The sequence below is a fragment of the Phalacrocorax carbo genome, chromosome 9, assembly GCF_963921805.1.
Source record: "Phalacrocorax carbo chromosome 9, bPhaCar2.1, whole genome shotgun sequence".
Taxonomy (NCBI): Eukaryota; Metazoa; Chordata; class Aves; order Suliformes; family Phalacrocoracidae; genus Phalacrocorax; species Phalacrocorax carbo.
In genome coordinates this window covers 11,421,437-11,444,697 of record NC_087521.1, presented here as the reverse complement: position 1 = coordinate 11,444,697, position 23,261 = coordinate 11,421,437, and the positions used below count along the sequence as shown (strand labels likewise).

The following is a 23,261-nucleotide window of genomic DNA, read 5'->3' as shown; positions in this document are numbered from 1 at the left end:
GCACCTGCTGAAGTTTCAAACATATCTAAGTGTTCGGAATAAAGATTTGAATGATTCTCAGTCAACCACTGGAGATTTTAGAGACATGACTGACGAGATGTATTTTCATATCTATCTATCTTAACTATATTTTATGTAGCTACAAATAAATAAAAAATATAAAAATATAATGTCTTTATTTAATAGGATAACTCAGCACGTATTTTTTTTAACACGAACTCTTGTTAGGTCCTTGCAATATATTATAAGCTAATTTCTGGCTATTCTGGAAACATGCCGCAGACATTAAAGTTGAAGACAAATATGGACAGAAGGGAAAATTTGCATCAGTTCAGCGTCGACCACCTTGGAAGGGTGAGAGAGGGGTATTTTGCAGCTGATGAATGTAAGGCAGAGATGAGAAGTGCCAGACTGTGAAGAGGCTCTGCCTACACATTTGCCTATGTCCCAGTAATCAGACTTTCAAAGGCTTATGTGCTAGTAATAACAAATGTGAGAGTGAGGACTTAGTAGATATGAACTTCAGGTTTTGGAGTTCAGTAACCTTTCAACAGGGAATCTTATGATGGGAAAGAGAATACAATCCCTGTTCAGTGACTCAGAGACTTCCTGTTGGTTTCAGTGAGATTTTGAAGCCACCCCTCAACAACCCCATCAGCATTTACCATGGCATGAAACCCGCCAGATGTGTAACAGACCAAAAATGAGAACCTTAATATTCTACCATGCAATTGTAAAGGCAAATACTCTGTTGCCATAGGATTGCCACAGGGTAAAAAGACAGTGAAAACCATTCATAGGAGACAGAAACACTTTCTCTGTGACTTGCGCTTGTAGAAAGCAGTTTCCATAACAGCAATGACAGGCACGCTGACTTGCGTAATACTACAAAACTGTTAGAATGATCAGCTTCACACTGAGTAGGTAACGAGCTGAATGGGTGACAAGAAGGAATTGCTTTAAAAGACCTTTTCTGAGTACTGCCACACGTTCAGTCATAGACAAAATCCCAGAAGAAACAACATTTTTTTTGGTTTTCAACTACAATTTTCTTGGAAGAAGGCAAGTGACTTACTTCTGAACTTTTTCATTGGCCTCCCGTGAAGCCTCCAGGGCTGTCTGGAGCTTCAGTTCTGTGTCCTTTTGCTCTGACCGGGCTTGCTGCAGCTGAGCTGCCAGATCTTCAATCTGGTGACAGGTAAGGGTCACAACATCCCCCCTGCCTTGCAGTGCACCCTCAGAAGTACCAGAAGTACAGTTAAGCTGGTCCTTCAGACTCATTCCTTCAGACAAAGATTTGTATAAGCTGGGAAAACAAAATCACACATTATTAAGTTTCTTAATAAGGCTGAGCTGCAAGAATACTATATCAGTTTAATTCATATTTTTAATATTTTCATATATGGATCCACATGCACTAATAACAAAACAAGTTTTATTTCAAAAATGACAGAGAACAAAAAGAACATCTCGTTTCCACAAGGCTCTTCTAGAAATATATAACAACTATCAGAATTTTAAAATGTCAAAAACCTATTCAACAAAAAATTAAGACAGTATTTTTCAGCTGTAGCATGTTCATGATCACCTTTGAGCTGCAGTGAAAAGTTGTTGGCATTCTACATGAAGTTGAACTAATCACGATAAACTACTGATGCGTTATAACTCGTGTTACACAGGACTCTCTTCTAGCAAGGGGACTCACCAACTATGGGGGTTTATTTGCAAAATTGCAGATTTTTCAGTACAATGAAAGGAATAAAAATGCTACAATGCAAAAATTAAAATCATTACATCAGCAGCATTACTTAGAAAGATGAATGATTTGCACATGCTAACCAGTTCTGACGGTCTTTGGTCAATGTTTTTGTGAGAGGAAACTTAAATATTTCTTGATGCTAGTTTAAATAAGCTAGTAACACCTGTACTAGAATATACTGTGTCGTACATAGCCTCTCTGTAGCAGACAGAGATAGGGAACTTGCCAGCATCAGGGTTTTATCATTGGACATTTTGATATCTGTAGTGCCCTCCACCATAATTTCTTGCAAGGTCCTTTCTGACCCACTATTTTGGCTTCACACAGGCAAAAAGTGGACATGTTTGCCATCTATTTCACACTGAAGTACCACAGATGTATATTCAACCCATCCAGTTTTATACATGATTTTGAGGTATATTCATAGAGATACCAAATCATAGAGCACAAAAATAATACTCTTTCATTATACAGAGCAGAATACGCTACTACATGTGTTGTATTTGTGTGCCAGAAAGTTCTGGGCAAATCAAAGAGCCATCAGAAATTAAAAATGAAATTGAATAGGGTCTTAAGGCAATAGATTCCTGAAGCTGAAAGAAAGAAATACGCCTGGATCAGCTAAAAATACCTGTGGAAAATAAGCAAAAAGAAGGATATTAGGCAGACAGATTTCCTATAAATACCTATAAACAATGAGAAGAAATTGAAAAAAGGAGAATAAAGAAGATGGTGTATCAGGTAAAAAACTCTCAGCGAAGCCTGTTGACTGCGGAATTACTTCCCACGGAATCAGCAGGTAGCCAGCTGCTTGAGTTATTAAGGGGCAATAGTAGAAATTACATTAATAGCTGATTACTAGGGGAGGAGCCTGCACCAGCAAGCTCTCTGTGGAATTAGCAATGATTGCTTCCCATCTCTTCGTAGCCATAATTCATTGGTGAATTTTATACCACTAGAAAATGACACTGGTAGTAGAAGAAATTCATGGCAGACATTATAACAAAAGTGATGGCAACAGGATATCGTAATGAGTGGCGGTTTTAGTTAAATAATTGAAGTAATTTCAAAACAACTTAATGAATATCAGAGGCTGTTGCTGTATTGATGAATATGACTCCAGACCACCCTCCTGAATATGAAACATTATTTCAGTGTGGATTTCTAGTAGCATTGCACACTGATTACAATACTCAAGAGACAGTCTGCATGACAGCTGCTAGTATGCAATAGCATATTTTCTTCCTTTCCAGTTTATTAAGTGTTTGTATGGAAAACACCCTTCATTCCAACAGCCCATAGAATAAAATCATATACATACTAAAATATAATATACATGGACAAGCAAAATGTGGATGAACTAATAGAAATCCAGAAGCTAAAAGGTCAGAGTGTTGATATGTCATTACGCCTACTACCTGCAGTTGTCTGAAAATAATGTGAAGAAGCTTTTCAATTAAATGAAGACATATTGAAAATATAAATATTTATAAAGGGACATTAAAATCCCTAGAACAGAGTCATTAAAAATAAAATTACTTTAACAGTTGCATATAAAATTTACTAACTGAAGTTCCACTATGGTTAGGAATTGATCACCATGGAAAAATACAAAGGCAAGCAAATAATGCTGAAATCAGGTTACCAAAATACCATTGCTGCCCACTTCTTAAACACCTGGCTGAAGATTAAAAGAATAAAAAGACAGATCAGAAGTTAAACCGTTCAGTGAATATATGGGTCCCTGGTTAGAAAAAATAAAAAAAGAGCATAGCCTAAATATTCTAACTTGTTCACACCAGCTGAGGCTTTTTTTTTTTTTCCAGAACAAATGAAAAATATAGTAATTTATTTAGATTCTAAAATACTGGCCTTGTGCGGCTACAGCTGGGCTACTTCTCAAAGACTGGTCATGAACAATACAGTATGTAATACACTATTACATGTTTTAACTCATAATGATTGCATCTGAGCGATCAGTAGATTCTGACATGTATATATTTCGTAGCCAGTGTGATTCCTCCAGATAAAGGCACTATGGTTGATAGATATTTTAATTTTTTTTTCAAAAGCATGCAATTGCCAGATTTCCATCAATATGTGCTTTGCTAAAATACTTCTATTTAGTCCCTTTTGATACTTGCTAATTTGAAATTCGTTTGTTAATGTCCCAAAGATTATTTCTTCAGAGAATATTGATGCTGTAAATGAAAAATAAATGGGAGTTCTAGGCCTGAAAAATGGGTCACAGATGCATTCAAACAGTTCCTTGCTTTAGGTAATTCACATGTTCTTTAGAGTACGCCTTTTGCTTGACTGTGGCAGCATGGCTCCTTTCTTGCTCCAGCTTGGGTCTGAGAGCTTCAAGGGCCCACCTTAACTGTGTCCAGGCAGAAGAAAAAGTGACATGTGATGATGTCACTTATGCAGCTCCTGCAGATAGCAAGAGGTCTTGTCAGCCCCCAAAGCCAGAGTAGCTTCAAGCTTGCTGAAAAATTTCACCAGTTGTAACTGCTCCCAGGGGGACTTGACTTTGGCTGAAAATCAACTGTATGAAGTGCTGCTCTTATAACACTTCTCTCCTTGCCAGGCATACTTTTACTGCAAGGTGGGAAATGATTTTCCACCTGAAGCAATTACTGAACAACATAGAGAAACCCTCTACCTAAAGGAAGAAAAAAAAAAAACAGCAAAAAACAAACATTCCCTAACCGTCCTCTCCCTCCTCCCCCACCCCAGTGATAAACATAGCCAACGTTCCCAAAGGCATGGAGGTCTGACCTTGGCTTTCACCACAAATGTTTCTGACACTCAAGTTCTGGAGACCTTTCAGACCTCAGCCTGCACTCAGGATGGCTTTGAAGAGGGTCCCTTCATACCGGTGAGTGCACTAAAGGGCTAGGCAGCATTGATACCTTGGAAATACTACCTCAAAGGTGCTCTTAGGAAACACTGCAGTAAGACATTTTAAAAAAAGCCCATAAGACCTAGAAGGACTTTGACATTTTGCTGTAAAGCAGAGGATATAAAATGGTCAAGTTTTCATTACATGTGCGTCAGGAGCCTGACAGCTGGCAGGCTGGTAACTAGATGGCATTGCCCTACCATAGACAAATATTTTACTAGCCTTCCTTCATCTGCAATTACATGAGTTAAGAGGACTCTGTTTTCTCTTCAGTACAACTACCCAAACATCTCTCACTAATTTAACCAAAGGCAGCAGCTGTGTTAGTATCTGTGGCGCACATGCCATAGACCATGTAATAACAGTAGTGCATGTTGTGCATAACCAGAGTATGTTCTTTGCACTGTCATGGTCCATCACAGAGTGTCGCTCTCTTGTGTGTGGTGTACCCACGCATTCTTAGTCTAAGATGAGCTCAGGCATCCTCTTTATACTCTCTCACCACACCCAATGATAAGCACTTGTTGAACAGAGCCACCACTGATTTTCTTCTCTGTGGTGGCTGAGGATATAACCTCAGGGTTTTACATGGTAACATGTTGACAGATTAGAACTGATCATGCATGTCCATACTTTCCGAACACAATTACATGTCAAAAGGGATCCACTGTGAGCAGTAGGTTGAGTTTCAGCCTTTCTTCTGAAACGATCTAGAGAAACCTGCAACATGTACAAGGGTACAAACAGGCTGGACACTAGATGATTCAAGCACAGGTTCATTATCTACAGTGAAAACTTGAAATGACTATCATCAATCTAGAACTTCCATTTTTCAATGCATACAAATTAAAGGGCACTAACAAACACATTTTTCCTCCTTCAGCCTCAGCCTCCTCATCTTTAAGAAAGAACAATCACAATACTATCTTTGCAAGGTGCTCTAAGCTTCACTACTGAAGAGACCCATCACTGCTGAAAGAGCTGTTAGATGCAGCACTGTCTGAATTTAGGACAAAACTAAACCCAGACGGTCTTATGATGATGCCAAGCAGCAAACATTTTCTTTTGGGCTTCATTTTCACTCTCCAGGACAACTGCAGTACCCACACCATTCCCCTGTGACTAGCTTGGGAGAGGCAGTGAGGACACAGGGCATGTGATTTAATCATCCGAGTTTTTCTTGAAGGACGGCTGAGACATGTTCTTAACATGAAATAATCAGAAACCGTAGCTCCATTACAAACCTTTAATTTATGGAGTTGCACAGTAATCAAATGTCTCCGGTTCACTTCATGCAGCCACTGGGCAAATTGCTCAGATAGCACAGCCTCACATGACAATGATACACACACGGCATCTGGCACCACCTATCATTCCTCATGTTCACCACACCACCAAATGGTCCAGGACCCCTACAAAAGTGGTTTCTGGAGGAATAATGTTCAGTTGAAACAGAGCAAAACATACATGACGCGATGGGTAGAAGGAAGTGTTTTTGAGATTTTTACAGCTGTGGAAGTATCCTCTTCAGCTAGATCCGCAGAAATGCACCTGAATTTCCTGAGCACATGATGCACCTAGAGCTGGGGTCTCTGTTATCTCTAATAGATTAATTAGAGTCTGGAAGATGATAACTTAGCATTAGCTTTTTTCATACATACATCAACACTCAGATACAGTACATCTGAGTTTACAGAAGAGACTACTGTAGGTTTTATGCTTTAATCCTATTACTTGATACATGTTAACATTAATTACACACCTTCACGGTTCCACAATGTACCTGTGTTAATTGCTCTCAAATTTCTTCCAGGAATTAGGGGACTGTGTTTTCAATACAACAGCAACTATTGTGGCTACTCTTCCCAGTTTTACTAGACTACATGTTATTCCTAAAACCCAACTTGCCTTAAAATGTTCCTGTTGTATTTTGACAGGATATTGGCTGTATTAGTGTGTTGTAGCCTAAGCATTCAGAGTGCAACTACCCAGCCTCGAAGGCTTGCTTCTAACTAAGTAAAATTAATCTGAAATTTAAAAAATAGTTTTATTTTGCACAGTGTTTACTTTATCATTCTAGAAGTTACAAGTAAGAATTTTGCTATCTTGTATCTGTTCTTTATTGCCAGTTCATATGCTTTGGCCATTCTTAAATATTTGCCAATGGCTTTAGTTGACAAAATAACTTTAACTTAGTATTTGTAATACTGTAGTTATTCCCTACAGTAATTGTTTAGGTAACACTGCAAATACAGAGGGAACCTTATCCATTAATCAAAGACAGTCTGGCATCAAGTCATCAAGAGTATTTGAATATAAAGGATGTTTAAGATGGTGCCAGCAACTCTACATTTTACCATGTGTCACAAAACCCTGTCTGCTTTCCCTGGGAAGTGCGAGGCTGGGGCAGAGCAGATCCTGGCTCAGCTGCGGGCAGCAAACAGGGAGGAGGGGCGCAGCCAGCTCTAAGACAAGAGGTATTTTCACCTTCCCCATCCCCAGGCTGAACTGGCAGCCCCTGTGCCTCTCTGCCGGCTGCTGGAGGCCACTTGGTTGACATGGATCACTGAAGGGGTGTGTACGTGGGTGGTGTAGAGCCAGCGACTCTGGCTTCAGGCCAGCTGGGAAATTGCCTATGTCAGGGATTTGCAGAAACACAAACTTGGTGGAAAAGAGACGGAGGATCTTGTCTTAAAGGTCATAGCAGTTTATTTTTTATACTTTGAGTACACTTTCGGCAACATCAGTTTTAAGAACTGTGCACCTTTTTCCTCAAAGCTAAACTCATTCTGACCATTGACTCTTACATGGAAACCAGGGTATTATGGCATAAATGAATATCAGGCCTTCTCAGCATGTGTTTCAGGATCAGCTCCTACAGCTCCATATATCCACCTACCGACCTGGTCTGGAATGCAACCCCTTCAGCTCCCGTGGACCTGACAGTAGACAGCAAATCACTGGCTTGAACCTTTACTCTTCAAAATGCCAGCCATGGAAAACTTGCCTAATGACAAAGAATGTACATATTCAAGGGTCAGGCATTTCTGCTAGGAGCCTCAAATGATGTATCCTGTCACTGTAGTTTGAATTTAGATTAGCCTGCATAACTAACAAAACTAATAGACATTTCTTTGTTGGAAATAATGCATGAAATTAAGGCTAATTTGGTTCATGCCTTTAGTTTTCTTTGCAGCATCTCACTGGTAAGGATAACGGCTTCTGACTTCCATTTTACATGAGTGGCCTACACACAAAGAATTTTATTTGAAATTAACAAAAACCTTCTGCAAAATATAGCAATACTAGTGAATCACCTCTTGTATTAGATAAACTACAACAATTCAGATGAAACAAATAAGAATCCTGACCCTGCAGACTGAAACAGTCAGTGAAGTGTTCCCTCAGTGCAAAGGGGTACCTTCATATATACATCCATACATACATCCATATAATATAAATCTGATAGTACTGATATATTTCATAATGCAGGCATCAGAATCACCAGAGAACAAGCTCAATGTAATGACTAAGTGCTGTTGACTTTTATTTTTGTCTCTAGGGAATAGTGTTTACTTTGCTTTAAAATTTATATGAGTCATTTTGTTATGTGCCTTTTTTTAATTAGTCTGAAGGAAACAGTCATTTGAGAAAGAGAGCGGAAATCAATTCTGATTCAATACTGATAGCTACTGTGCGATGTAAACTGTGTGGTCTTTCTAATTAAATGTAAACATGTGCCATTCTAAAGTCCACCAGTGATGACAACAACTACTAGAAAGGATTGCTTAAGCCCTGGTCAACTGATTCTTGTGAACCTTTTGTTCATACCGTAGGTGAGCTTGTGCAATCTGTTGCAGGGTGAACGCCAGTTGTAACTGACTTTATTTTAGGTCATCTTCAGAGAAAAGACTTGACAAGAATGTGGAGCGCTCTGTAATACCTCCAGTTACCCATTAACTATGTCCTTCTGATAGCTAATCAATAGCATTGCATGGAGCCAAACACACTGCACTGAACTGCCCCTCTTCCAAAAGCCAAGTCTTGGTAAATATTTAATGGCAGTAAAGGTGTTTTGACTCTTATCAATCTGATATGTTAAAGAACTCTTGAAAGAAACTTTATCTTGCTTCTCTCTGCATAAATGATTTGTTCAGTTACAATTTTAGTCCTATGCAAAAGCACTTACTTTAATGATCTAATGCTTTTAAATCAAGGCTTTGGACAGAGAAAATGTAGTTTCAATCCACATGTCACAAAATAAAGAAAAATCAGACTTTATTTCCTTGATAAAATGCCAACTAGAAATATACATCAAGGAACCCAGCCCTTTATACTGTAGTAGTAAATACTGTGCCAGACTCGCTCAAAACCAGTTATACAAGTGCACATTTGAGATATTCTTACAGGGCTTCAGTTTCTGTAAAATTCTTAACTCTCACTCACATCAAGGTGGCGTAGGATTTTTAGCCTCTCTTCACCACAGAAAAAAAACAAACTCTAAAACAGATCCAGAGACTTTTTGTTCCCATACAGTAAATATTCCCATCTTCAAGTGGGTATATTCTCAGCTAATGAGTTTTATTAAGCGTTTTTCCATTTTATATTTTTCTATGCAAAGCAGCTTGTCTAGATAACTAAACAGAAAACCACTTTAACATCTAGCATGTGTACCCTCTGCTACAGCCAGGTAGGATCCAAACATCACCTCAGAGACTGAGATAGGCTTATTCCATGCCTCTGTGCTAATATCACAGGATGGAGGATGAAGGAGTCTCCTGACCTCCTCCCCCAGCACAGCATTCCAGCCTTCTCTGCATGATTCAACTTCAGTATGAGGCTAAGTATTTTGAAGAAACTGATTCAGCAGTGGATCCAAGCTTTTTCTTGGAAAATAATCTGGGAATAAAACATTGATAGTGTTTCAGTTTCCAAAATGTGAATCACCATAAATGTTTTCCCAGAAGTATAAGCATTATTTTTTTCCCCAGTGTTTAAATGGCCTCTTTAGTGCTTTTGGTGCCATTCAAGAGATTTTGAAAATAAAGAGCATGAGAATAATTCCCAAACACTGACATAGATAAACTGAACAGCCTGGAGTTTTCAAAACACTAGTAATTGGCTATGATGAAAACAGTGTTAATTAAAATCATGAAGGCATATAAATCAATCAAGCAGTAAAGCGCATGGCACCATTGAGGAATGACCAGCTGAAGAAAGTCTGTTACTAATAATTTCAGAAAATATCTTATACTTAAGACAATGTTATCTTTATAAATCAGACATGATCGTGAATTTTATGGCTGTCCTGATTTGCTATTGTGATCGCTTGGCTTAACTCCCCCACTGAACCAGAAAAGCAAGAGACGAAGCTGCCTTGGACCCAGGGCTGGAAGCCAGCCCTGCCTTCCAAGCATGGCCAGGAACATCCAGCTGAGTAGATGGAAGACAAGAGTCTCTCCAGGAGAAGGCAATTAAAAGAAATACAAAGAATGGAAACGTGATTCAAAGATGGAATAACCAAATACATATGGAATTTGAGAGAGGGATGATCTCATGGATGAGCTGAGTAGCACTAAAGCTAGAAACCCTCAGTGTGACTGACCTGTGAAGGGAATTCACATGGGGCTCTGCCCCTTTGTTGTTCTTTTCTTGCTGAACGATTCAGCTGGTTAAAAATCTCTGAATGACTTTTAAAAAGAATTTCAAAAACACCATGTTACATAATTTGAGGATACTTCCCCCTGTCCCAGGAAACTAAAACAGAGAGCATTTGAACAGTTTTGTCTGATTTTTCTCAAAGGTGTTACTGAAAAATGTTAAGGAACTCTGACCAAAGGCAAACAAGGTGTTCTGTGCTCCAGCACATGCCCAGCTGTGGTCACCAATGTGCCAAGAAGTGAGGTACACTGATGAACTCTAGGTGAGTGTGCCTAGCACATGGCTTGCCCACTTTCTTGATACTGTGCACAGCAAAACGTGCCACTCTTTAGTGCCAGGTGAGTCACTAGGACAACTGCATGTGCTCAGTCTGGAAACCTTCCTCCAGACTGGTACAGATGCCCATAATGTCTACTTTAAAGCTATCATGGCTTCCTCCACACAAAAATGCGGTTGGTTTGGGCATTGCTATGCAGATACACACTTAGCAAGTCACCTCCTGAAAGACATGTAAATGACACAATGGCAAAGTATTGCTACTCAGTAAGCCATGTCTTACCTAGCTGCTGCTGCCAAACCCTTATTCATATAAATCATACAGCTCCTTGGACAGTTAAGCGCTAAGAAAGAAGGCAGTTAAAACGATGGCTTAAATGATAAAGGGAACGCCTGGGAAATTTAATATAGGGGAAGTCTGCTTCCCTATTGTACCAATGCTTACTGAAGCAACTGGGCAGACTTGTCTGGGCCATTCTCCTTAACGCAAAACAAGGACACGTGCTGGGGGAATGATTTAGTGGATTGGGGATCAGAGCTCTGTCTTGAATTCCCTCTTCTATTTCACGTCTTCTGTGTGGTACTGAGCAAGTCACAACATGCAAACCTCAGCCTGCCATGCTGAGACCGGGAGCAAAGTGCATTTCCCTTGCTTTTTGTCTTCCTTAAATTCTAAGCTTTGGGGGCCCAGGATTACTTCTTATTACTGACATGTGCTGCAGCTGGAAACCTGAGGCCCTGATCTTGGTTCAAGTCTCAGTGCAAATTACTATTTTTGGGAAGATACAAAAGAGCTAATTAACAGTATGCATGTGTTGCTAATGCACATCAGCCTGGTTAACCTCAGTAGATAGATCCAGGTTTGGGAACTTTATGGAAAAAACACCACAGTTTCTCACAAGGAGGCAGTTTCTGCCTCCCTGTTGCAGGTACAGCCACCATTGCCACTATGGGGTGCAGGCAGCAATGGCAGCCTCCTGTGCTTTGTCGAGCTGTTGTGAGCCCAAGATCCTTGTTACTTGAGAAGATGTTTGTTGCTTCCTCCCAGGCAAAAGGGGCCATCAGCTGGACATGGCCCACTGACTGGAAGCTGAATCACAGAACTCGCATACCTCTTGAGAAGTGAGAGATTAGACTGGTGGCTGCTGGAGAAAAACCAGTGAAGAGAGTGCTCCACAATGTAGTGGTTGGAAAGTGGCTGAAAACTGATGCTGAACTGATTTCTGTATCCTAAAGCTTTTAAATCAGCTTCCCTCACCTCCCTCTTCTTTTACAGTCATGGGTTTTGACCACTGGGCTACTGAAATAAAATCTGTAGAAGAGTAATATTATTGTGCACTTTAATTTAACCTGAGTGAAGAGGAAAAAAACAGTTTTAACTTCATGAAGCAGGAGTTCACAGAAAAAACTGCAGCTTTTTCTTTTTACCAGCATATAATTTCTCCATAACCAGCAGATAAAAGTGAAATACTATAGCAGGAAATGTATTGGTTTCACTGAACGAAAAAAAAGATTTTCTCAGGACCTAACAAGGAAACTGAATGACTATGAAAACTCATGTGAAATCTAGTCAACACTGAATTCAACACTGTTCAATTCCTTATTCGTTTTTTGGACAGACAAGATAATTAAAATGAATACTTCCTACTGTTCTTACACACATTCAACCGATATTATACTCTCCTCCAATAGGGAACAGTAATTTTGCTTAAGATGGAAAACTGAGTTCCTACATCATGATGGTCCTTGTTCTACTGTCCCAACTGTAGAAGTATGATAATATATGACTCTCTTAGTGAAGACAGTAGTGAAGAAGAGCTAAACAGAAGAATAAGCATTTCTGTATCTCCATCAAAGACCTTCGGATGGAAATCTAGCCTCTGTATAATTCCCTTTCACAGAATAAGATTGAAACAAACAGAATGTGATGTTAGGTGGGCCTGGATAACATTAAGATCCTGCATAGCTCAGAAGCAAAAGAAAAATAAATCAGATAATATGAACCTTGTTACCCATCCTTCCTCCCACTCCTTTGGGTGAGAGAAAAATTCACAGCACTCCTCCTTCCTCTTTGGTGAAACCTCCTCTCAGTTCAATCTTCTTTAATGATAGTGAAAGTCATCAGCGCATTTCCTGCTGAGGACCAGGAGAAAGCCTAGTAAAGAATGCCTTGAATTTATTTGTATCAAGAAGCTAAAGTCTGTGGCCATTAGCAGGTGCTCTACACTGTTCTGGGTGTCTGGTACAACTAAACACTTCCTGGACATCTTACTGCTTCCTCCTGATCTCTGGGAATGGAACACCGGAAGAGAAAGAATGCAAGAAAAGATTGCTTAATACATCCAAAAAGAGGGGCAAGAAGAAGTAGTTCCTTCAAGAGTAAAAAGAAAAAAATAAGTAATCTAGATATTTGCAATTTTGTCCTTAACTTGCTTACCTCAATGACCATGGGATAGGTGTGACACAAATGCTTCAGGGTAAATTTTGAATGCGATGTACAGAGTTTTTACCTTAATGAGATATGTAAGATCAAACCTATGAATCAAGCCTATGATTTGCCCCTAAGTTATTTTTTCATGGACAGTGGGTGAGCGGATGTCATTCCTCTGTTTAATCAGGAGTTAAAGCGTGTACAGTAATTCCTTATTTTCACAATATTCCTTCTGACAAAGATAACAACCATAAGAATGGTTCCCAGCTGGCTAAACCTGACATACAGGTTTTGTTAATAAAAAAATGCATGACTTAATTAATTGAAACGGATCTATTAAGACTGTCCCCCAAACTACCACAGTGGCCCCACCTACAGCTGAACTTCACATGACCTATCTTATGCAAAAAGAATTGTAATAACTTGCACTGGAAGCTGTTATAGAGGAAAGGTTGCTATGAAGAAAAAAATATGACTCAGAAATGCATACAATGCCCCTAGAGGAGAAAGCTTAGTATTTTCACTTCTGCTCAGTGGTTTCTTTTACAGTGAATAATTGAAACGATTTTGCTAAAGTGTGTGAAATTATTTCATCAAGAGTAATTACATTTGATCTATTAGCACCTGATACTATCTATTGTCTAAATTGCTTGCATTCAATCCATGAGTAATGTCAACAGTATTAACGTCCATTATGGAAGCATTAGTTGAGTAAAAATAATTTTTAAGTGTTCAACATTCTTGTAACCTTCCTCCAGCTAAATGTTCAAAAGAAATATCATTATACCAACATCTTCTTGGATTTTTATAAAGGCATGTCATTACTTAAGTCTTCAAACTCAGGGTCTTTAAACTCACAAACAATTTACCTGTTTTGTTCTGGCAAGCATAAATCTGAAGCAATCTACTAATTTTACATTCTTCTCTGTTCCTGCCTAGCTGTCCCACACTACGTGGCTATCCAAATTCACCTCCATCAACTTTGGCAGGCTCAACACCTCCTTCACTAAACCAGTTTTTTCCCCCCAGTCATAAAGACCTGCAGTGCTACAAACAGAAAGAAGGAACTCTGTGACATTTCTACAACAAAGGGGTGTGTGTGTGTGTATATATATATATATATATATATTTTCATTATTTTGACAAAAACTACACCCCAAACCTGAACTAAGACAACAACTGGACTCACCTACCTGGAGAGCAGATACTTTCTTCTCTCTTGCAGCCTCACCCTTATTCTAAAGTTTCCAAATTCTTGCTGCCTTTTAGCGGAGGAAATATTATGAACTGTTTGAGATTATGGTCTCACTCAAAGTGATGAATGCCACAGTCTTCTCCAGAATAAAAAGCTACTTTCTCTCCTTGGAATAGTAACTTTACAGTAATTTAGTGGAAGTGGGATAAAGAGTTGGTCATTAAACATTAAATGTATTAATGGGGCACTCACAGTGTATGGTTTGTCTCGGAAAGGCAGTTCTGTGCTTGCATTTCAGAAGGACTGCTGCAATACAATAGCTACTGTGATAAAAAAAATTTTTACTTACCCCACTTAACACTTAGCAAAATCTAATAACAAAAACTGAAATCAGTGTCTTTTCCAAAAAATGCATGAGTAGCACTCTTCATATCTTACAGCTAGGGGAATTGAGAGGCAAAGAAAAAACATTCCAAAAGAGGCCCTTCATTTCCACTCCCCAAATGGAGACCTTTAGAACCTGGTGCTTACAAGTTTCAGGGAATTGCAACTCCAGATTAAAACAATGACAAATCAGAATATTCAAAGCAGGAGGTCCCCAAGCACTTCAGCAGCATGTAAAAATCATCCATTTCTCCAGACTCTCATCCTGCTCAGTTCTCTGGAAACCTCAGACCTGAGTATACGGACGGAGCATTCAGCAGCACTTTCTTGTTACACGGTATCGCTGGAAATGAGCTTCCGCAGAGCACAGAAAAATGATCCAAAAAAGAAGTGACACAGGCTATGTAGGATGCTGGCTTGTTTAATAAAAGGGTTTATGTGATTCTCTGGAGTAGAGGGAATTGTGATTAATATGAAGTCTGGTACCTTAGGAGATATAAAGAGAGACATAATTTCTAAGGAGAAAAATTCTGTCTGCTCCCAAGACACCGAGAATCTGTTCTTAGCTTCCTTTCCTAGTGCTAGTTCTTCATGATCTATCGAGCCTTAAAATTGTAACACTTTGATGAAGGCTTTGTGGATCTCCCTACCTTGAAGTTTGATTCATTTAGGTCAACTGGTCAACTTCATAAATTTTAGGAGGCAGAACAGTAATAGAGATACAGTAACAGGCCCACTTCAGAACACACTTAGATCAATGGGAGAACTCTCAAGTCCAAGGTAAATATATCTGTTCATAAGGAACTCCAGAAATGGAGACACCAAGGGAAACAGGTATGTTCACTACATCCTGAACTTTTAGTGTAGACCTTTGTCTTGTGTGGCCTACTCTGGGAAAAATGAGGTCTTAGATTTGTCTGAGGAAAAATATTAGTTCACAGGAATTTGAAAAACGGTTTTCTCTGTTTTTCTAGGCACAGGTTTTAAAAAACTTATGCCTAGAGCTATATGCCTAGAGCTAGGGAGAATGGGACCCAGTTCAGAAGTCATTTGTAAGAGCAGAGTAGATGACAGGACTGTTTAGGTGGTGGACAAAAAGCTTTGGGACACACAAACCAGACATTTTACAACAAACAAAAACAAAAGTCAGCTCGCCAAAAAATCAGAACTCAGAATCTGATATACATCTATTGAAAGACACTAACACCTTGCCTATGTTTATGATGAATAAAATTCTCTGGTTGTTCAAACTGGAGCACAGGCAAACCTTCAGAGGGAGCCTATGGGAAAGAGAAATGGAGTACAACATTCTCCGAGAAACTATGGTGTGGGAGGGGGAAGAACTTCAGTTGCCGGCCCCATCAAGTCCTGACAAAAGGAATGAGAAAGCTGTTCCCAAGGTGAAAGAAGACAGGCTGAACAATTTGGCTAATGAGATCACACTGAGCTAATGGGATCACCATGACATGCTTTGCTTCTGTTGGTGTATGTCAAAACTCTCATGTGTTTTAAAATACATTTTCTTTTAGCCAGCAGTGGGCTAAACCTTGAGGCATTTTTGAGAGAATTTACTTATATTCAGATTTTGAGACTTGTGGGGAAAGAGTCTATGGGGCAAGAACACTTCAAGTTCAGAAGTTTACAAATTGTGAGAGCAGTTTCTCCTTTGTCAGAGAAAAAAAAAAGAAACAGAAGGCTTGGATCTTATTAAACAGACATTTATTGCTGCTTCCCTCACACAGACATGCAGAGGTTATAGACACTTCACATTTGCACAAGCCGCCAGTTGCTGTCTTTCACAAAGCAGGTGTAGACAAGAGAATAAACCCAACTGCGCTGTAGTACCAAATTATACTACGGCACATTATTTTTTAGCAAGCACTGATGACACTTGGGAACACTGTAGGTATATTACGGATTTATAAAAGCTCTGGAAAACTTGCTTACTGATCTTGGTATGGTTCCCTGAAAGTATTTTAGAGATGCTCCTGGGTCAACCCATAAGGATTTAAAAATAAAAAGGAACAGGTCAAAATGATCAAGCTTTGGTGCCTATACTTAGACTATACTCCAGCGAGTGACTGGCTTTCCAAAGGGGCATTTGCAGATCCCTTCCCAGCTCCCTAAGTGCAAACTCAGGTGCCTAAACTAATGTATGCAAGACTGAAAATTTTGGCCACACTGTTTAACAGGCAGATCTGCTGGGAGGCCTCTTGTAACCAGATTTTTTTTCCTTAAGGCTTCATATTATTGGACAGATACTGGCCCAAGTCCAATCCACAACTGCAAATCCAAAGAAACAGCTCAGAGCAAACCAGCAGCCTTATTAGCTTTTAAAGATTTCATTTTCAAGAACTCAAGACCCTTTATTGACTAATGAAAGGTTGGGTCCCCAAGCCCACAGACTGATGTTGCTTGGAACATATTTTAATAATTTTGGAGTGCTAGCAGCCATCTGTCTAAAGAGCTTTGATCGCATAAATGCACTCTGAACTGTAGCTTCTTCTGACTCCAAAGCCTTTCCGAAAGCCAAAGGGAACCCCGAGGCATGGCAACTTTGAGACAATTCAAGGTCTTGCGATGTGATAAGGATGCTTTTCTATTTAGCACATCATTAGGTTTAATGACACTACAGATAACAGATACACTAAAGAGATACCATTGTCATCTCCTATCTTGTAACAGTAATATCCAACTGTGACTTCACTGTTCCTACCCAACATTTCTTACTTACTATGTTATTTTAAAAGAATAGATAAATGAAATAAATTTTTTTCCTGCTGCAAGCACCAGAATTACTAACAAAATAAATATATAACAAATAAATAATACAAAAGACAAATGAGCACTCTTTCTTTTTCTTCCACTGGTTTCCTACTTTGTTTAAAAAAAAAAAAAGATACAGAAGACAAGCAAACAAATCCCAAATAAACTACTGTATTTATAGTTAGGCCATTGGCTTTTGGGCAGATACAGTTTTCACATACAAGTCTAGTCTGGCCAGCAGTGAATACAAATTTACATTTAAAAATGTGATTGAATTTTTGATTCGATGGTCATACATTCATTGATGAATGAATTGAATTGATTTCAATTCAAGAATTGAAATTTCGATTTTGAAATCTCATTTGAACTGAATTGAAGAGATTGACTCACTGAACTGAAAAGAGTGAGATTCCTTGCAGTTACAGCTTTTGTAATGTCAACATTTATGAATAAATTTTACATAATTGCCATAATTATTTCCTACTCTAAATCTTGAAACAATTTGGGCATTTCATAGCTTATTTTGTGGTGATCAGTGTTTTTGTCTTGGTGTCTACTGAATGGTACAGGCACGTGCTATTAACCCTGAAAGTTTGGAAGCAACAATGATGTCGAGCATGAAACAAAAATATTTAAATTGTCAGAGCCAAGAAATTTCTCTCAAAAATGAAAGCAGCAGCTTTAAGAAAGCAGAAAGAACTGCATAAAAATAGCTCTCTTGATGACAGGAGGCACACAGCGGTGGATTCAGTGTGGCAGACCATGGCTTTATATTTGCTCCAATCATCAGCAACCTCAGTGGGTTCAACCCTGAGTCTACAGAACTTGCAGGTTTCTCTTCCTTCTGAGATCTGATTTTTGGCCCTTTTACTCACTCAGGATGCTAGTCTCCAGTCACCAGAAGAAAATTTTACTACCACACACTGCAATATTGTATTTTTCAATTCAGTAGCCTTCATACTAATTGTGGCTAGCCAGCAGTGTGAAGAATAAGAAAGAAAGAAAGAAAGAAGGAAAGAAAGAAGGAAAGAAAGAAGGAAAGAAAGAAAGAAAGAAGGAAAGAAGGAAAGAAAGAAAGAAAGAAAGAAGGAAAGAAAGAAAGAAAGAAGGAAAGAAAGAAAGAAGGAAAGAAAGAAAGAAGGAAAGAAAGAAAGAAAGAAAGAAGAAAGAAAGAAAGAAAGAAAGAAAGAAAGAAAGAAAGAAAGAAAGAAAGAAAGAAAGAAAGAAAGAAAGAAAGAAAGAAAGAAAGAAAGAAAGAAAGAAGAGAAAGAAGGAAGGAAGGAAGAAAGAAAGAAAGGAAAGAAAGAAAGAAAGAAAGAAAGAAAGAAAGAAAGAAAGAAAGAAAGAAAGAAAGAAAGAAAGAAAGAAAGAAAGAAAGAAAGAAGAAAGAAAGAAAGAAAGAAAGAAAGAAAGAAAGAAGAAAGAAAGAAAGAAAGAAAAGAAAGAAAGAAAGAAAAGAAAGAAAGAAAGAAAGAAAGAAAGAAAGAAAGAAAGAAAGAAAGAAAGAAAGAAAGAAAGAAAGAAAGAAAGAAAGAAAGAAAGAAAGAAAGAAAGAAAGAAAGAAAGAAAGAAAGAAAAGAAAGAAAGAAAGAAAGAAAGAAAGAAAGAAAGAAGAAAGAAAGAAAGAAAGACAGCACTTCTGTGTTGCTCATGAAAACATTTGTGGGTGGCCATGCTCTAATCTGTATAACTGATACAGCACAGATTAAGAAAGAAGAAGACAAAAACAAAACATGAAGTGGCTCAGGTAGGGGAAGAGCTTCTTTAAACTCACCTTGATGTCAAGGAAAATATACCACTGATGATTCACTCAGCATAACTCCCTCCCTCTCCTGTGGCTTTTCCTTCCAAACTCACAGCCAGAAAATCTTCTCTGCTAGTGAGACAGCAGCTCTGTACCGCTGCTTACATGCTTTCCTGGTGGTGTTAGGAAAAAACCCAAGTGCCCTGTGCTAGTTCTCCTTCCTGTCATGACCATATGAACTACAGCTTAGAAAAGCAAACTATTACTAATATGTTACATTTTACTCAAATATTTGAGAGGTTCAGAATTGTGCAAATCCCAGCAGGCCCACTTCTTCACTGGAAAACTGTGGCTGAAGCTTCCAAGTCAGTTCCTACCCTCTCTAAAACCGACAGCCTTCACACCTATGCTGGAACAATTACCCATACCAGATGAGTAATACATCATTATGCAATGCTGGACAAAATTTTAAAAACCTTCAGCTTCCAAAACACGAGCCCTCTATCACATTAGTTAGAAAAGCAGCTTGTGGATGGAATGAAAAACAGAATTTTTTCCAGTAAAAGGCATCGGCATGTCGTGCATTTAGCAATTTAATAAAAGTTCTAAATTAAAAAAAGCAACTGAATAAAGTTAACACCTTACTCTTGGCTTCTCTCTTTGTAAACACAACAGGTGGGTAGTCTTCTGGCTTGTGCTCTGAGACCGGCAGAAGACTTCTGCAACCTGAATTCCTAGATACTTCCTAACAGAAGTTTTCAATTGACTCCACTGTGAGCAGAGTTAAGATCAAAGTAAGAAAAGCAATGTTATGTCTAGCACTGGCTGAAAATTGCTCATGTGGAAAGTCTTCTCACCAAACAATTTTTTTTTTATTATTGGGAGAGGTAAATTCCAACAGAAAACCTGTGCCGGCTTCCTGTGGCAAATTTCTAAGTGAAAATTTTCCTTTCACCTTGACATCTCAGCTTGAAATGCTGTTTTGTTTCAGTTCTTTAGCTGAAGAGAACTGAAACGCATCAAAATGAACATTTTCCTTATTATTGACATTTTAACATAAAAACATATCCTGTGAAAAATCAACAAAAAAGAAATGGCATTTAAAGTCCTCCTGACAACGTTATTACTTTATTTCTAAATATCATATTCATAACAAAAGAAATTCCCTTTCATACAATGTTTATAGGGCAAGCTGTATTATATTTTTGCAGTTTTAGATTTTCTTTCAAACTTCTCATGGGAAAATTTGTCTTTCAAACGGCTTTTATTACACACACAGTTTTCCTGTATTTCTTTAACTTGCTCTAGAGAGGGCTGCTTCTTATCCTGTATCTGTTTTGCTTCCCTCATTTTGAAGTACGAGTACCTGCATTTTCATAACCATAGATCTCTGTAGGTGTTATGGAAAACGGTAAAACTTCTTATTCAGTTTATACAAATAAAGCAGCTGAAGCAGTGTTTAGTGATGTGATTCATCTATATTCATTCAGCATTTCAATAGCAGAATCAGCATACGTAGCCTCTGGTCACACAGCCTTTCTACCAGGTAAGAGATTTCATAATCCTGCATATGCTCTGTATAGATTTTCCCATGTTTCTTTTGAGTATCCTTACATTATACAGAATAGGTATTAACTCTACTGATCTCGATGTCCTAATTTTTACAAGTATTTCTACAGGAGTAGAATACTTTGTATAACTAATCTACTCGAACTTATCAGTCGCAGTCAGTTGGTCGCAGTTAGCTCTTCCAGAGACTTTAAACCTTGCTTGCAATAACTCCATTTTATTAGGCTTTAACAAATTTGAAAAACAGGTCCTAGAAACCTCTAGCTATGTACTTATTTCAAAAAAGCACTGAAGAAAATTACACTTCCTAGACTTTCAGCTCACTGAGAAAACAAGGAAGGCATAACAGAAAACCACAGTGAGCAGAGGTAAAAGAGAAGGGGAAAGAATCAGACAGGCGAAGGTGAGCTGCTAACAGAAAGCTAGCAGTGCCATGTATACAGAGTCGTGAGACCGTATCAGCGTCCGATGGCAAGGAATTCCTTTCTGTCAAGCAAACCCCTGCTCTTAGAGAAGAGCAGAAACTCATCTGGAAAGGTCCATCGCAGCAAAAACAACAAGTAAGTGTTTAAGTTCACATTACCCCATGACAGCAAATAGGTAGGGAAGAAGTTTGCTCAGATCTGATGAAATACAGTAGAAGGAGTGCTTCTAGCTTTAATGGGCTTGGCACAACAAGTGACTTGCTGGTCCTCAACTAATCTTAAAAACTTGAGAGAGTTTGCCAATATAACACACCCAGTAGCAGAGGCAGTAGTGAAATGAGCACAGTACACGGTACAAAGTAAAACTGCACCGGAGTGTTAGGCACTTTGGCCCATATAGATGCTGCCCATGTTCCTCCTCAGACCTGCTGCTTAATGTTTCCTATTGGCAAGGCACCTCTGAAGGCCAAGTGCCAGCCGCTGGAAACATTAGGCACAAAGATTTCATAAAATGTAGGTCAGACTAGTCCACGCCTGAGTCAACAGCAGCACAAGGCAATTTGGGTGTACTACACTCACCTCTGTGCTGGTTGCAGGGATGGCATGGGGTGGCCTGTTATTCCATCAGGTGGCTGGGACCTCTGACAGCTCAGTGCTTCCTCTCCCTTGAAGTTTTTATAAATCACTAAAGCTGAGTTTTTCCATACTACAGGTTTTTTTCTCAGTGAGCTAGGAAAATTTTCAAAATCATGTCAAGGCAAAAAGATAAATATTCAAAGGTATTTTTGGGTGTGTCTAAATGAATGAGAGACAGAGGAAGCTCGGAGAGCACTCTGATGGCTAAGACATTCCATTGGGAGGCAAAAAAAAGAAGACACCCTCCACCCCTCCAACAGATTCAGATACTACTTTGCCTTTTCATTGCCTGCCAAACAGGCACTGTAAACACCAAGCCTATGATATATACCAGAGTCTCTCACTACCATTCCTCTACAGTGCAAATGGTCAAATATTAATTGAAGTACAGATGCGAGTCTGGTCTGCCACGCTCCCAAGAAAGTTCCCTATCCACTGATTTATAACGTCAGTCTCTCTGACTTTATTATTGCTGGAAGGTAGAGCAAATGCAGAGGAGAAACAATAAACAATTCCAGGCTAGAGAACAAGAAATCTGGGAATGGGGCAGGGGGAAGAGGATAATAAATCCAATAAAGTATGAAATACATAAGGATAACAAGGATAACAAGTTAGGGTTCTGCCCCCACCACTCACCTGCACCAAGACACCATGAAATCTCAGTAGCACCAGTAAAACTTCATGCAGCCGTTTTGTCAAAGCTGAGCAGCTTACTGATCTGTTTTTCCCCCTTCAGCTGTGTGATCCAGTTCATGAAACAGTCCCCAAACCCTGGGTTTTTGTCTCCTCTAACACTAACAAGAGCTGTGATCGCACAAGCAATAAGGAGACAAAGGCAAAGAAGATAGAGGGGCTTACCAGTGGGAAAATGCTTATCAGACTACAGAGTGAGAAACACCAACCAACCTAAAATCCTAATTCTTTCAGGGCTGCAGCACCCCACTGGAAAGTGGCACAGTAACAGAGGAGAAGCTTAAACCTGCAGATTCTAAACCCGGGTCCAAACTACCAGAGTGTTGGCTCCCCTCACCCCCACAAATTTACTAAAATTCACTGAAACCTCCATGGGTTGCTCAGAGAAGGTATGGTTTTAATCAATCTGATTTAAAAGACAATTAAAAAAACACCCCCAGTTTTTACTAATTTCAGCACTCAGTTCAATAAACAAACAGGAAGAAAGCATGCATATTAAAAAAAAAACCAAAACAACAAACCACAAACAAGGGCTAAAACTTCATTCCCTGCATGTCCAAATCTTCCACAGGAATTATCTGGACTTTTTATGTAGAGAATAAACTAAGAAATATAGTTTGAATAGTACCTGAGTTTTGTCTTAATAATGAAAGACAAACAAAAACATTAGCGGTCCCTTACAGAACCATTTTTTCCCCATATGTTAGGCTGCATCAAATTGAGTGGGTTAGGTTCCTTCACAAGAAGACGTATCACACTGTGTCCCACTGTGTAATAGACAAAAGCACGTCATCTCTTTGATATAAAAGAGAATCTC

At 38.9% G+C, this 23,261-nt stretch overlaps 1 protein-coding gene across 14 annotated transcripts in view; it reads right to left on the bottom strand.

Annotated features, from left to right (window-relative positions):
- MIPOL1 (mirror-image polydactyly 1) overlaps positions 1-23,261 on the bottom strand; it is a 202,072-nt gene that overhangs the window by 25,135 nt on the left and 153,676 nt on the right. For 13 of the 14 annotated variants that reach the window (XM_064460309.1, XM_064460298.1, XM_064460299.1 and 10 more), the window contains one exon: positions 1,076-1,306. In XM_064460309.1, the coding sequence (XP_064316379.1) occupies positions 1,076-1,306 (231 nt within the window). Of the gene's footprint in view, positions 1-1,075; positions 1,307-8,827; positions 9,564-23,261 lie in introns of those variants that run through there. The other variant, XM_064460296.1, reaches the window with a different exon arrangement.